We start from the raw sequence: 12,981 nt of genomic DNA on the forward strand, positions 1-12,981 counted from the left end.
ATCTAATCATGTGCCACATGTTCTTTACCTAACATTAGTTAACTTCCTTATTAAATGTTACATTTTCAATTTTGAAAACAATTAGCAAAAATTAAGTAAAATAACACGTGATAGGTAACTAAGTGTATGGTGATGAGCAAACGTCATTTGTGCCAACCAACAGGGATCAATACCAGCGTCTTGTTGGACGTTTGCAACTCTTTTGAAAAACCTCGTGTGAAGGACAGAGAGAAATTTAATTGGGGGTGACGCATTGCTTCAACCTTTCGAACAAATACATCATCCTTCACTTAAGTGACTGTATCCCAAATATAAATATTACATACATGCCAAACTGCATATCTTAATCTCTTAATTAATTCATGAAATAAACAGATTATAAATGAAATAATACAAATCTTGATAATTCAATGGTCACTCAACATCGATTACACAAATAAAACATTTTTAATGACAACGACAATGCCTTATTTTTTATATTTTTTATTTAGGTTGTGCTATCCAGACACCTGTTTTCACCTTCCACACACACCTTATAAATTTCTCTCATTTGATCTTCTTCAATTCATCCGATCCAATGAACGGAAATCAAGAGGTAAAAAAAAGTATGGATAACAACACCCTTTTACTTTTTACTTTTTTTCTGGTAAGTTACAAGGACAAATGTAGTTAGTTTTTCTGGTAAATACTGATACTGATAAGTTAGTTTTTCTGGTGTTCTTCTATAACTTTGTCCAGATATCTACTTCTCAAGTCTACAATTTCACATGATTTCCCTTGAATGAACCATAAAGAGGTTGTGACCTTCTGAAGCTGAATATATCGTCTATTTTGACGCAGCAAGGTTGCACCGGTGAGCTTGCATCTGTAGCGTACTCCGATGAATGTGAGTTCCCGTACACTCGTACGCTTAACGACCTCTTTTGAGGAGCCCCAACTTTTATATGCTCATTGAAAAAATCTATCAATTCTTGCTGTGTAAGCTGCCTCAGTGCTGCAATCTGTTTCAAGTTTCAACAATTTATGTAAATTGTAATCACAGGCACATTTATCTCAGGCATTTTTCTAATTCAATTGTACTGAAAAGAGTAAAATGAATCGATCACCTCGAATTGTATAAGTATCTTAAAACATTGAATTCATACCTCAGACTCTTTCCTATCAAACTTGAGTGTCCCATCTGAAATCTCCCTCCAATAAAATCCAGCTTCTTCCCTTAAATTCTTGTGCTTCTCAAGCTTCATGTCGATCAATGCATTTACGTTGCTCTACGTAGAAAACAGTTCCAACAGTTATTTATCATAAAATCTATCCCTTTGATGCTCCGAATTCTCATCTAAGTTTTACGACTAGGCTCACAATCATATATGACATCCTACATTAAACATTTTTAATTTTTGGGTTCGCATTTTATGTAGAAGTGATTGAATATTGATATTAAAAGTCATCTACCATCTGTAAATGGGGATACGAATCATCGCAAGAAAGACTGATGGAAGGGTGAAGATGATATGGATGAAGATAATAAAAGGCAGACAGACCAATGCAAGGTTAAAATGGTATTGCCGGACGTTTTAAGGAAGTCTAAATATTTTCCATACAGAACAGATTAAAGCTGCATAAAAGATGTAGTAAAACTAGAGGAACAGGAGTTAAGGATAAAGCCTAGTTGATCTCACCTTGAATTCGTCACTAGGCATGTCATAAAGTTTACTCTCGAACCCCTTGAGGAATTCCTCCACTCTCAAGTCAATATGTGCTGGATCCTGTTGAGATCAACATAACATACTGTGAAATAGGCGGACAACGCAACAGGGCAACAATAATAGAAGCATGCTTATACCTTCGCAGTGGATTGTATAACAAACTGCACCCCACGGATACCAGAATCATTCCTCTGCAAGAGGACCGTGATGTAACCAAGTTGCTCAACAGACCTAAGCTGGTGAAAGGCAGGCTGCTTTGCAATAAGAGCGAACAGCTGAAGTTTCACATTCAGCATAAAGTCATCCTGATGAACCTACACATATTAACATAATTGTGTTTAAAAATCAATGTTTTAAAGGGCGAGGGCGGAGCCAAGGCGTTTCATGGATAGCCTCACCTAGGCGATAGCCTTGAGACGTGAGGTGATACCTCATGGTACGTATAATTATTATAATATGTAACATACACACACACACACACACATATGATATACATATATACACAAAATATAATCCTTTATTAAACAATCAAGCAAGCATGCTGAGCAATCAAATATTTGACTATTATTATTATTTCTCTAATTCATATCAATTAAGTCATAATAAACTATTAGAAACTAAGAAACATAAAAGTAGCATGAATTTTATAAAAACCCCGCCCCAAAACAACGACGTTTTGGGTTTGGGCCCCTTTTTCATTTTTTTTTTTTTTTTTTTCCAAAAAACAAAAATTCAAATGCCCAGGTCAGGGGCGTCTTCTTCGTAGCAACCCCACCACCACCCCCACCACCACCCCCCCCCCCCCCCCCCCCCCAACGGCGCCCGCCCCATCAACCGCCAAGCTGAATCTTAAAACTAGTTTTTGAAACACTGTTGAAAACAAAGACAAAACCTGTGCTGCAACTAAAAATTTACACATTTTAGAAGTTGTGCAGCTCTAATAATATTCAAATTTCCTGAAAATTTTCTGTACTGAGAAAAAATTGCTGGTTTAAAACATTTCAGTGGGAACTCTTACAAGGTTTTCTGAATTTTGAACAAGACCGTCTAAAATGAAATATTCCATCCAACAAAATCTAGTTTATTCCTTCTGTAAACAAATTTATGAACCTGGATGTAGTGGACAAGGGCAGAATTCTCGTCACTTGGATTAAGTCCTTCCACAGGGTAGAAGTAGCTCTTGCCCTTTTCAAGTTTCACAACTCTATTCGTCAAATGCTGGGATGGAAATAAAGTTTGGGAAATATGATTTGAGCCCTTAAAGAAAACATCTTCAATATGCTGGATCATTGACTCAGCCTCGTTCTTCTCAAGGTTTCCTGCAAAAGCATATAACTAACGTTGAATAACAATACAAAAATGAAAACTAAAATCAAGATAACAAGATATATCCTAAATTGTTTGAAGGAAACAAAAAAGGTAACCAGCTGTATAACACTCCACAAAGGCCCTCGAGAGCATCCAAGGGACAAACTTAGCAAGATCTTCAACTTGAAGGTGAGGAAGAGCTTCAAGTTCTTCCGTCCATGGACAAGTATGATCCTGTAGAATTAATGCGGAGTAGTTCATAGCCTGCTCATAAGGCTGTTGAAATTTCAAGTTTTGGTAATCCTTTATGAGCATTTCCTGATACAAACATTCAAAGGAAAATAACACAAGTAAGAAGCGGTTAAGCCAATGCAAACATTCAAAGGAATGAGTTCAGCAAAGGCATGACAAAAATAAAAAAGGGAACTTTAACGAAAAGCTCCCGGTACTGTTCACTTTAACGAAAAACCATATTTTTACACTAAAAAGTCAATCCTAGTATTATTCATTTTACTCTTTATTTTGTCCTTATCATTAAAACTCAAAGTTTTCAAGCCCATTTCATTAGTTTTCCTAATAAAAAAAGCTACAATTATCAAGTCTCAGAGCAATAGAAAAATGCAAGAAGAAAGTGCTCCTGAGGAAAACAGACTAAATGATAAAAATCACAAATTAATTATGTTCGGTCATGAAGATTAACAATAATAATGATGACAATGATGATGACGACGACGACGATGATGATGAAATCTAGGTTTGTACCTACAAGTTAGAATGTTCATAATAAGTGTATTATTTTGGGCCACAGTGTGATTGTAAATTTTGTGTAAAAGAGAAAAAAAGATTGATTGATCATGCAACCCAAAACCAATTGACCCCGGACACATAGAACATTCTACATTCTATAAACCAAGGTTTTGCAGTCCCATGTGAGATATACTCTCAACATGTCCCCTCACGTGTAGTGTGTTTGAGCCAAAAATGTGGATAATTTATATCGAGGAACATCGAAGCATGTGTGGCCATTGCGCCTGACACGGTGATTTCCTGGTTTTATGACATGATAGAACTAGAGCATCCCACCAACCAATAAAAATTGGACATGGATGGAGAGGCCGAAGACATTATATTTCTTAAGGGCAAGACTACACATTCTCAATATGAGATATACACGGCAAAGATTCTCTATGCCAACTTAGAAAATCTCCATGATCATGACAAGCTCTACTACAAGTTTAAGAGAGCAGGAGGGGAATCTTGGACATCCTAAAATAGCTAATACAGAGACTGTTCCAAAATTATTTCTGAAAATAAATAGGTAGATATGATCTGTCTCTTTTCAGAAATCTTGTTGGCGCTGCCGAAATTAAGATATGCAAAAATTATTAATCCAGTTACTCTTCTGCCGCTAATAGCTTATCAAAATGCTCATCTAGAACAATGTATTGAAACATTTAAAATATAACAGTTTTAGGTACAAGGAGCCTTAAGGTTACCTTGATGACTGCGAACCTATCAGCTTTCACTTTAAAGCTTGCAATCTTCTCAACTACAGTTTCCAGTAAAATTCTTAATTTGTGGTTATAGCCAACCAGAGTCACCTACACAAGAAAATAAAAGATCATTTACAGAAACAAAACAACAATCCAAAGAACCGGCTAGGAAGTTTCACATAGTCAGACACCATACCTGAAACCCACTATCTGTGTGGGTTATTCCGTAAAACAGTTCAGCAACCTGAGCATAGTAGGCTGACAAAAAAATAAAATAAAATAAAAAAATAAATAAGCTCTGGTTCAAGAAAATAACACCTTTGTTGTAAGCGAAGAACAAAATAGGCCACCATCAATGGAAGAAAGTAAGAAGCTGTAAGTACGGAATTTTACCATATTCATTCAAGTAATCCATCAACAGCTGAGTAAACATATTAGTTAGGACTTCTGTTTCAGGGGATTCACTTGCGTGGGGACAAGTGAAATCAATCTTAACGTAAGCCTTAGGAGTAAAGAACATTGTATCAGGCTTGTACCAAAGTGTTGAACACGGCGACTTTCTTAACAGAACTGGACAATTGGCCTGAAAAAAATGTCAATCGGATCAGAAGAATTTTTAAAGTTGTACTAACTTAGAGAGAGAATTTACCATTCATCACACCTTCTCATGATTATTCTTAAGCGACAAGTCAGTGGGGATGAACACATTATGGGCTGGTAAGTGCAGATTCTCATTTGGGGAAGATACTATCCATTCCTGCAATCAAATGTAAAGGTTTAGGGATCAAAGTGGTTTCCTCATATTCCGTTAACAAGATTCATTACTTCTCTAAACTTATGAAATTAACAAAAAAGCAACATACCTAATACATTCTTATCACCCCAAAAAAGAAATAAAACTGCTTAGCGCTACTGTATTCATCAATATATATTATATAAAAAGTGATTTACACCAATGAAAAATTTTCAAAGTGGTTTTCTCTTATCCCCTTTAAAATATACATAAAATCTCCAAAATGATGAGATTAACAAAAAAAAGTACCAAACCTTACGCATCCGTATCACCCCAAAATAAACTCCAACTTCTTAATTCTATTTTGTTCAATAAATATATATATATATGTATGTATATATTGATTTATGTAAGAATTCATAACCAACCTGAATCATTGAGCCACTAATTTTCTCAACGGAATAAGCAGTTCCATACCATGGCTCAGTCATGTTAGTATGACCTTCAAATTTTTTTGATTCCCAGAAAATTCTGTACAAAAAAAAGACCATTACTCCATAAATTTATGAGGAAACTTATTTCAATCGACAAGAAGGATTTGCTTGGAAAATAGTTACATAACTCTATAGAATCCAACTTAGTGATACACTTACCTGACATTGTTTGGAGAAAGCTTGTCAAGCACCATTTGGATAGTGTCTGGACTGAAGTTAGAAGGCAAGGATGATCTTACTAGCCAATCTCTTGGGGGATATTTCTGGATACGGATGTAAAAATGTCATGTGAATAAGAAGCAAGCAAGTGAACATTAATTACCGAACTAGAATAGTTCCTCCTGTCCAGAACTTCTTCAGAAACCAAAGAACTTTAACAATGTAAAACAAAACACTACAATAGCAGGAAACAAGCAGTCCCCCCAGACGGTACAATAATTACCTTATACGTACAAACAATACAATTATAACACAGGGCCATTAAGAATTAACAAACTTAAAAGTAGTAGCTCCATAATCCACATGAAGATAGAAAAACTGGAAATTTTTATATTCATTTGATACCGATGTACACAAAGCTGCCTAGAATCTTGCTCTATCCCAAAAGAAAACCACCTCAAATTTTCCGTAACAATTTTCTCCTCCTTTCCAACCAAACAACTTAGAAAATTTTCAACATACTACAATTCCACCATCAAAGGCACAATGTTCTCATTTGAATAAAGATGCATAATGGCAACAAAATATCAACCAATCTGAAAGAAAAGTTCAGGGACCAGAAATTAATTACAAACTACTCGAACACAAATTATAGAGGATACTACATTAAACACAATCCATTTCAGTATCCTTAAACAAAGCAAGACTAAACCAAGAGCCTAGTACCTGCATATTTGTCGAAATGCTGACAACATAATTAATAGGCTGCATTTTGTCCTGATAATGAAACTTCGTCTCGCAAACAGCACAAAGCTACAATAATCACAATTCCTTTCAGAGTCCTTGAGAAAGAATCAGTGAGACAAATTCCATACCAAATTTGAACATCGAAATTAACAAAATTCTATAATTCATTCCTCAAATCAAACTGCAGCAGTGTTTAAACTGTTTAGAAATAAAGAAATCAAGAGAACATGGTGATGAATCATATATGTACAACCAGTTCAACCCCTGGAGTCCTTGAGATGACACCAAAAACTCGGAAAAATCACCCTTAGACTTCTCTTTCTCTAAAGATGAAAAACAAATGTGAAGGATTGCACAGCTCAGAATCAAGAAATAATATGAAACCATGACATATTAGCCATGTTATTGGTAACACTACGCACTGGTGATTCATACTGTGAAGGATACTACAGACGATCCTAGACACACAATACAGAGGAAGGTATCATGCACCAGTAATTCATAAACTAGAATGCACGCGCATACCTCATCAAAAATCCACTCGCAAACACCCGACTGCTGTAAGAGGGAAATGTATTTGAAAAGCAAACCTACTATGTCTTGCATGTGCTCTGCAAAATAATCAAAAGGATTATCACATTCTAGAAAACGACAAAACAAGTTAAAATAATGCCTCCCGACAAAAGAAAATGTTAGTAAGCATTTCAAGCCGTCTTAAAGATAAGTGAGAGACACTCATCCAAAATGAAATGAAGCCTAGAGGGAGGGGAGCAGAGGATGGGAGAAATAAGATTACCCAAAAATGGAAACACTAAAAAGTAAACTAACCATGACCCGCGTCCGTGAGATCCATATCTACTCTAAAGAAAGAAAAGACCAACGTTGAATCCGATTCCCCAGCAGACAAACCTGTTGCCCATCCTGCAATTTTTAGAACAAAAGAAAACTTGAAGTTAGATTAACCCAAGCACATTAACTTCATCCATCCAAAATTTCAGTTGTTTCACTCCTCTCCTCCCAAAATTTACAGGTGCATTTTTCTTCCCAAAATTTACAGTTGCGTTTTTCTTTTCTGTAATCTGATTATAAATGATTAGAGATGGCTAGATTAACCAACGAATTCACCATCAAATCGCCCAAGTATCGGTATGTCCGTACCGATACGGAACTCGGACGCTATTTCACTGAATCCGGCAACTACTTTCCATATCTACGTAAATCAATTGCATGATAACCAAACATTATAAATCATACCCAAGTACAATGCCAACCTTCATAATTCAGATAAAAAAAAAACAATTATGGAGTAAAATGATAAAGCATAGAGTGTGAAGTATAGGATGATAAACAGGAACTGTGAACAGTAGCTGCCACCCTGCCTAATTATAAATCATCTAACACAAAGAGGTAGTCTATGAAAGGCACTGAAATGAAAATTATGAAAAAAGTTGGCCTCTATTCTCAAGAGTTCCAAGTACAAATACCATCTGCTCAAAAACTCATTATCTGAAGCATGTAACAGATAATCCAAAACTCACCCAAAGCTTTCAAGACGGCAAACAAAGACCCCTCTGCTTCGTGGCCAATGAGATGACTAAGGTACCTACATGGCCCTTCCTTGTAATGATGAATTTCTGGAGCTATTGGCCACACAAGTCTCAGCTTATGACCCTCTTTGATTGGAACAGTTTTGACAAGAATCTGAAATAAACACACAAGAGAAACCCGAAAAGAATTATACATCTGAATATAAGACCTTTTAAAGGTTTTTTTTTTTTCCTTATCAGCAATTCTGTATGTCCTGAAAGCAAGTTCAACTCAGCATAAAAAGTTTAACAGAAGCATGTGTACCTGTAAATGTTCTGATGTGCAAGGCTCACCACCAAAATGAAGGCAGTTGCGGTCAATGTTTCTAATATCCTTAAACTTGTCCTCTACAGTGGCTTGAATTTTATCAAGGTTTTCTGAAATATCCATAGTGATAATTATTAACTTGACCACAGGGAAACTGAATCGGACCTTTATATGTGAATGTAACTACAAACCTTTTCCATAAATGACAAGATGCATGACATTAGCAGAATAATATTGTTCATAGAACTTAATAAGCTCATCTCTGGTATCCAATCCTTTTGCTTTTGGACGGACCTCCAAAGTTTCCCAATTCCCTGAACAAGTAAGAAAAGTAGGTACCATAAGAGACATGGCAGACAGTCTGAATAGACAGTGGTATTCTCGTAAGAAAAGTCTGTATTTTCCATAGTCCCACAAAACAGAAATGAAACTGAACATAATCGGCAAACAGCCAAAAGAAACAATATTTATAGAGAAGGGTCATTTCTTCCCAAGTATTAGTGACTGTAGGCAGTCCAATAAGAGAACTGTTTAGGCACATAAACTCACAACTTTTTCACTTGTAAGATAATGACATTTGTGATATAGTTTACAATAATTTAATCATCCTCTATTGCATTCACGAGTTTGATATTGAACTCAACAACAACACACAGCATGACTGAAATATTTCTTAGATACTTGAAAGCGATTGTTATATGTATCCAAGCATCACTAAGCAGCAAGAGCAATTCTAAGCAAAGGTTGTGCCCACGTCAAATGTGTTGGACTGTTGCAATGCTGTGAAAAACTTGAAGCAAACCCATAAAAACAGATAGACAGAAACTGAACATACAAATGGGGGTAAATTACAGAAGCATGTGAAGAGACTTCACCGATGCATAACCAGAGACTAAATCCTATCAGCTACAGAAAGCATATGCACATAAAAATGACCTGCTTCCTGTTTCATATGAACCTCGAGGCACATTTGGTTATAATCAACAGTTAATGCTGACCTGTACTAAATTTATGGTACGGATGGTCAGCCGCACTTAGATGTTTCTGGAGCTGTACAAAGACAAATCATGTAGAAAAAGGTTAGACACCTCTTGAAGACATAAATGAATTATGAAACTCAGCAACAATGTGCCCAGATACACTGGAATAAAACTATGCATAACACATATGATACTAGGACCATAATACTATAATAGTTCAACTGTTCAAGAACTATTTCAAAGATATACTTTTCTTCAACGAAACTAACCGCAGCCTGAATGTCAGTGATAGTTTTCCAATATTAGTAATATTCAAAGTATTGTAGTCATATAAAGACAGACTATGATCCAAAGGCGAGTCGTACCTGGTTCATTCTCCATGCATCAGACAACAGGTTTTTCTGATTCTCTGTACACCAGCCACACATTTGTCATTAACGGTCATTACAGTGAAAAATCAAGCATAAAAAATATATCAAAACAGAGCCGCCAACCAGAATCAACAGCTTTGATCTCCCTCATTGTAGCTTCAGCTGACATCAATGGTTTAATAAAGAACTGAGCAAATCTGAACAACAACTACATATCAACACTAGGTTCAACTCTTAGAATTGTAATGATGACGATAGCAGTTAACAGAAACAAAAGCATCAACCTGTCCAAACCCTCTTCAAAACCATCGGAATTGATGTCAAAATAATAGTTGGTGTGCTCAGAGGCTGTATAAGCATTTGTTCGCCCTCCATGCTGTGCATCAGAATATAAAACACATAGAGGTTGATAAGCAATCTTAGGACCCCTAATAAAAAAATATCTAGTGTACACTTAAATAGAATATGTTAAACATTATTTTCATGATAATGTACTTCCATCATAGTACCACAAAAACATATAATACTAGAAATTTTGCCTCTCTCGTATTGGACAGTCCCTGAGAATGGATTGGCGAACAACGCACCGGAACAAAACATATCTTACAGAATTTGGATAGATAGACGAAAGGAATAGGGGAGGAGCTAACTAGTCAATCAAAATCTCCAATCCGATTCATCAAACAACATTAACAAATGGTACAATATGGGAAACACCAATAGCACCTCAAAAAGCAATGACAATTGTGAAATCAGAAAACATAAAAGTGATAAGAACACCTGTTAGAATTCCCGAATTCCCAAAGAAGAAGCAAGTTAGGAATGATATTCAAGCTCGAAATAATTCTGAACTGTTATACAAGGCTTCTCCTTACAAAATGACACGTTTCTTAGTCGAGTCTTTGATATTTGCTTTTGTATCATTTTAACTTCCACTACTTTCCACAAAGTTTGACAATCAGAAACAGAAAGTGAAGGAGAATCGGAAACACAAAAATCCATTCCACTTTTTTTTTTTTTTTGATTGAGCACTCCTGCAGAAAGAAATTCAAAAATCCATGTGTAGCTATGAATTTTGGCAGAAAATACCTCGGTGATGTACTTCGAGTAACTATCCTCCAAAGGGTACTTTTCACTAGCATAAAACAGCATATGCTCTGCAACAAAACACATGCAGAATTCAGAAAGGAATGTCAAGAAACATCTTATTTTTCAACACCAATGCCATGAAAACTGATTAACAATAAGTCATCCAAATATGTACTAAACTCCTTCGGTGATCTATTCAACCAACCACAATTTTCATTTGACAATAAGAAATATCAAAAATCTATTCGATGCTAAAGAGACTGTCGTGTACCATGATTTGATTATCCACCGCTACCCCAAATGGCATCAGAATAAACTAGAGTGCCTTTTTTCAGTACTGAACGGTGTTTTTTTTATTTTTTTATTTTTTATTTTTTATTTTTTTCGGTCAGCCGTGTAGCCGCCTTCTAGATTAGAATAATTTAAAATATGGTCTTATCAAAAGAATTAAAAAGGAATTAAAGTTACCAAGGAAATGGGCAAGGCCCTCCAGGCCATCAGGGTCGCTAAAAGCACCAACATTGACATCCATGGAAGCAGCACACTGAGAAAACATAATTTAAGCAAAAATTAATAAATTATATTAAAAAATAAAAACCAAAGATTATAAAATGTGAATATCAAGCGAATTGAATTGAGAAAGAGAAAATCAAAAGAAATATGCCTTGTCAGTATCAGGATCGCTGATGAGAAGGATTTCGAGGGAGTTCGGTAGGACAATCCTCCTGTACTCCCTCTTGTCCGTACGGGGTTTCACTATTTCCTCCACCTCTTCCTTCCCGATCGCCATTCTTAAATTGTCCTCGTCTTTCTCTCCAACCAAACAAGAAGAAACAAGAACACACCCGCTGCGATAGAAAAGACTTTCAGATTATGGTGAGTTGACTCTGTTTGGATAAAATAATGAAAATTGAAATCACGGGATTTATTTAAAAAGATTTATGAATTTTTTTTGTTTGTTTAACTTAAAAAAAAATAAAAATTTAATACAGAATTTGTTATTTTTAAACTCTCAATCATAGAAATTGAAAAATAACGCCTATTTATATTAAATTTAAACTTAGAAATTGGAGTCCCAATTCCAAGGGTTTTTTCCGCGCAGAAATTCTAAATTTCTATGTTTATGAATCCAAACAAGGAAATTAGTGCACGTCAATTTATAAATTTTGATTTTTATCTAAATTCTAAATATATTTCTCTCATCCAAATATAGTGTTAAGGAGTTGATTTTGATAAAACAGTAAATTCATATTGGGCTTTAAGTAAATTTTTTGTCCAAGGAGCTTGATGTATCGAGCCTCTTAAGTCAAGTTGTATGACAAATTAAGGCCCAATAACCTTAGGAGGCTAGCATTTTTTTTCATTAATCTTAAGATGTCTATATAATCTGATTTGGATGGTTGTATATGTGGCATTTTGTTTAGTTTGACCAATTGTCTATGATGATGTTTTTACTGAGCTGTGGTTTTGCACTCACCTCTTTATAGATCTGGTAGGTACCTCGCTAGAACCCTAAACCTTAAGCGAGAGTGAAGAATTGCCTCTGTATAATATTGTATAATTAATTAGGGTAATGAATATGGTCTCACCCCTTATATAATTTCACCTATGTATTATGTGGTGTGTAAGAACTAAATTTTCATTTTGGGAATTATGTGTAATACGTTTGGACTTAACGTTCAATACATACTTAGGTATTATTTTCTGTCACATTTCAGTTTTTGTCGTAAGTTATTAACTAGAATTGAGATGTGATTCATTCCCTAACTTGAAAGTTGAGTTTTCCTTTTTATTCAAGTTGGGGCGTGACACTATATAAGAGAGTTATAAGCTTAGTCTTATTCATCCTAAATAAGCTTAGACTTATTTAGGGCTTTGTGGAGGAAATTGGAGAAACATCAATCTCCCTTTTCCTTCTAATAGGCCGGCCATCAAGGCGTTATTTTGTTAGCACCAAATCTTCTCCTAGATCATCCATCTCCTTTTCAATCTCTCCTTGGCCTGAACATTTAAAGGTTCCATCGTGTTGAAACTTGAAAATTATATT

General features: G+C 35.4%; 1 protein-coding gene across 1 annotated transcript; it reads right to left on the minus strand.

The window, feature by feature from the left end:
- Positions 1-444: 444 nt before the first annotated feature.
- On the minus strand, positions 445-11,841 carry LOC137745074 (insulin-degrading enzyme-like 1, peroxisomal). The gene is made up of 25 exons (XM_068484947.2): positions 11,599-11,841; positions 11,403-11,478; positions 10,935-11,002; positions 10,130-10,221; positions 9,969-10,042; positions 9,840-9,883; positions 9,493-9,544; positions 8,686-8,808; positions 8,492-8,604; positions 8,179-8,341; positions 7,469-7,561; positions 7,166-7,251; positions 6,620-6,706; positions 5,894-5,997; positions 5,669-5,771; positions 5,169-5,264; positions 4,901-5,090; positions 4,704-4,765; positions 4,511-4,615; positions 3,131-3,332; positions 2,817-3,025; positions 1,844-2,020; positions 1,680-1,766; positions 1,146-1,268; positions 445-1,001 (listed from the first exon to the last, which is right to left on the minus strand). The coding sequence occupies exons 1-25, from the start codon at positions 11,722-11,724 to the stop codon at positions 756-758; spliced, it is 2,901 nt and encodes a 966-aa protein (XP_068341048.1). The 5' UTR covers positions 11,725-11,841; the 3' UTR covers positions 445-755.
- Positions 11,842-12,981: the final 1,140 nt, after the last annotated feature.

The sequence above is a fragment of the Pyrus communis genome, chromosome 12 (assembly GCF_041283825.1).
Source record: "Pyrus communis isolate YQ-2024b chromosome 12, ASM4128382v1, whole genome shotgun sequence".
In the NCBI taxonomy this organism is placed as follows: Eukaryota; Viridiplantae; Streptophyta; class Magnoliopsida; order Rosales; family Rosaceae; genus Pyrus; species Pyrus communis.

What these genes read in the sequence shown, in the direction of transcription:
- LOC137745074 (XM_068484947.2), bottom strand. Translation starts at nt 11,724, where the DNA reads ATGGCGATCGGGAAGGAAGAGGTGGAGGAAATAGTGAAACCCCGTACG. An exon ending in TCTTGTCATTTATGGAAAAG is followed by an intron (nt 8,605 to 8,685) that starts GTTTGTAGTTAC and finishes TGGATATTTCAG; the next exon opens with AAAACCTTGATAAAATTCAA. An exon ending in GCATTTCGACAAATATGCAG is followed by an intron (nt 5,998 to 6,619) that starts GTACTAGGCTCT and finishes ATCCGTATCCAG; the next exon opens with AAATATCCCCCAAGAGATTG.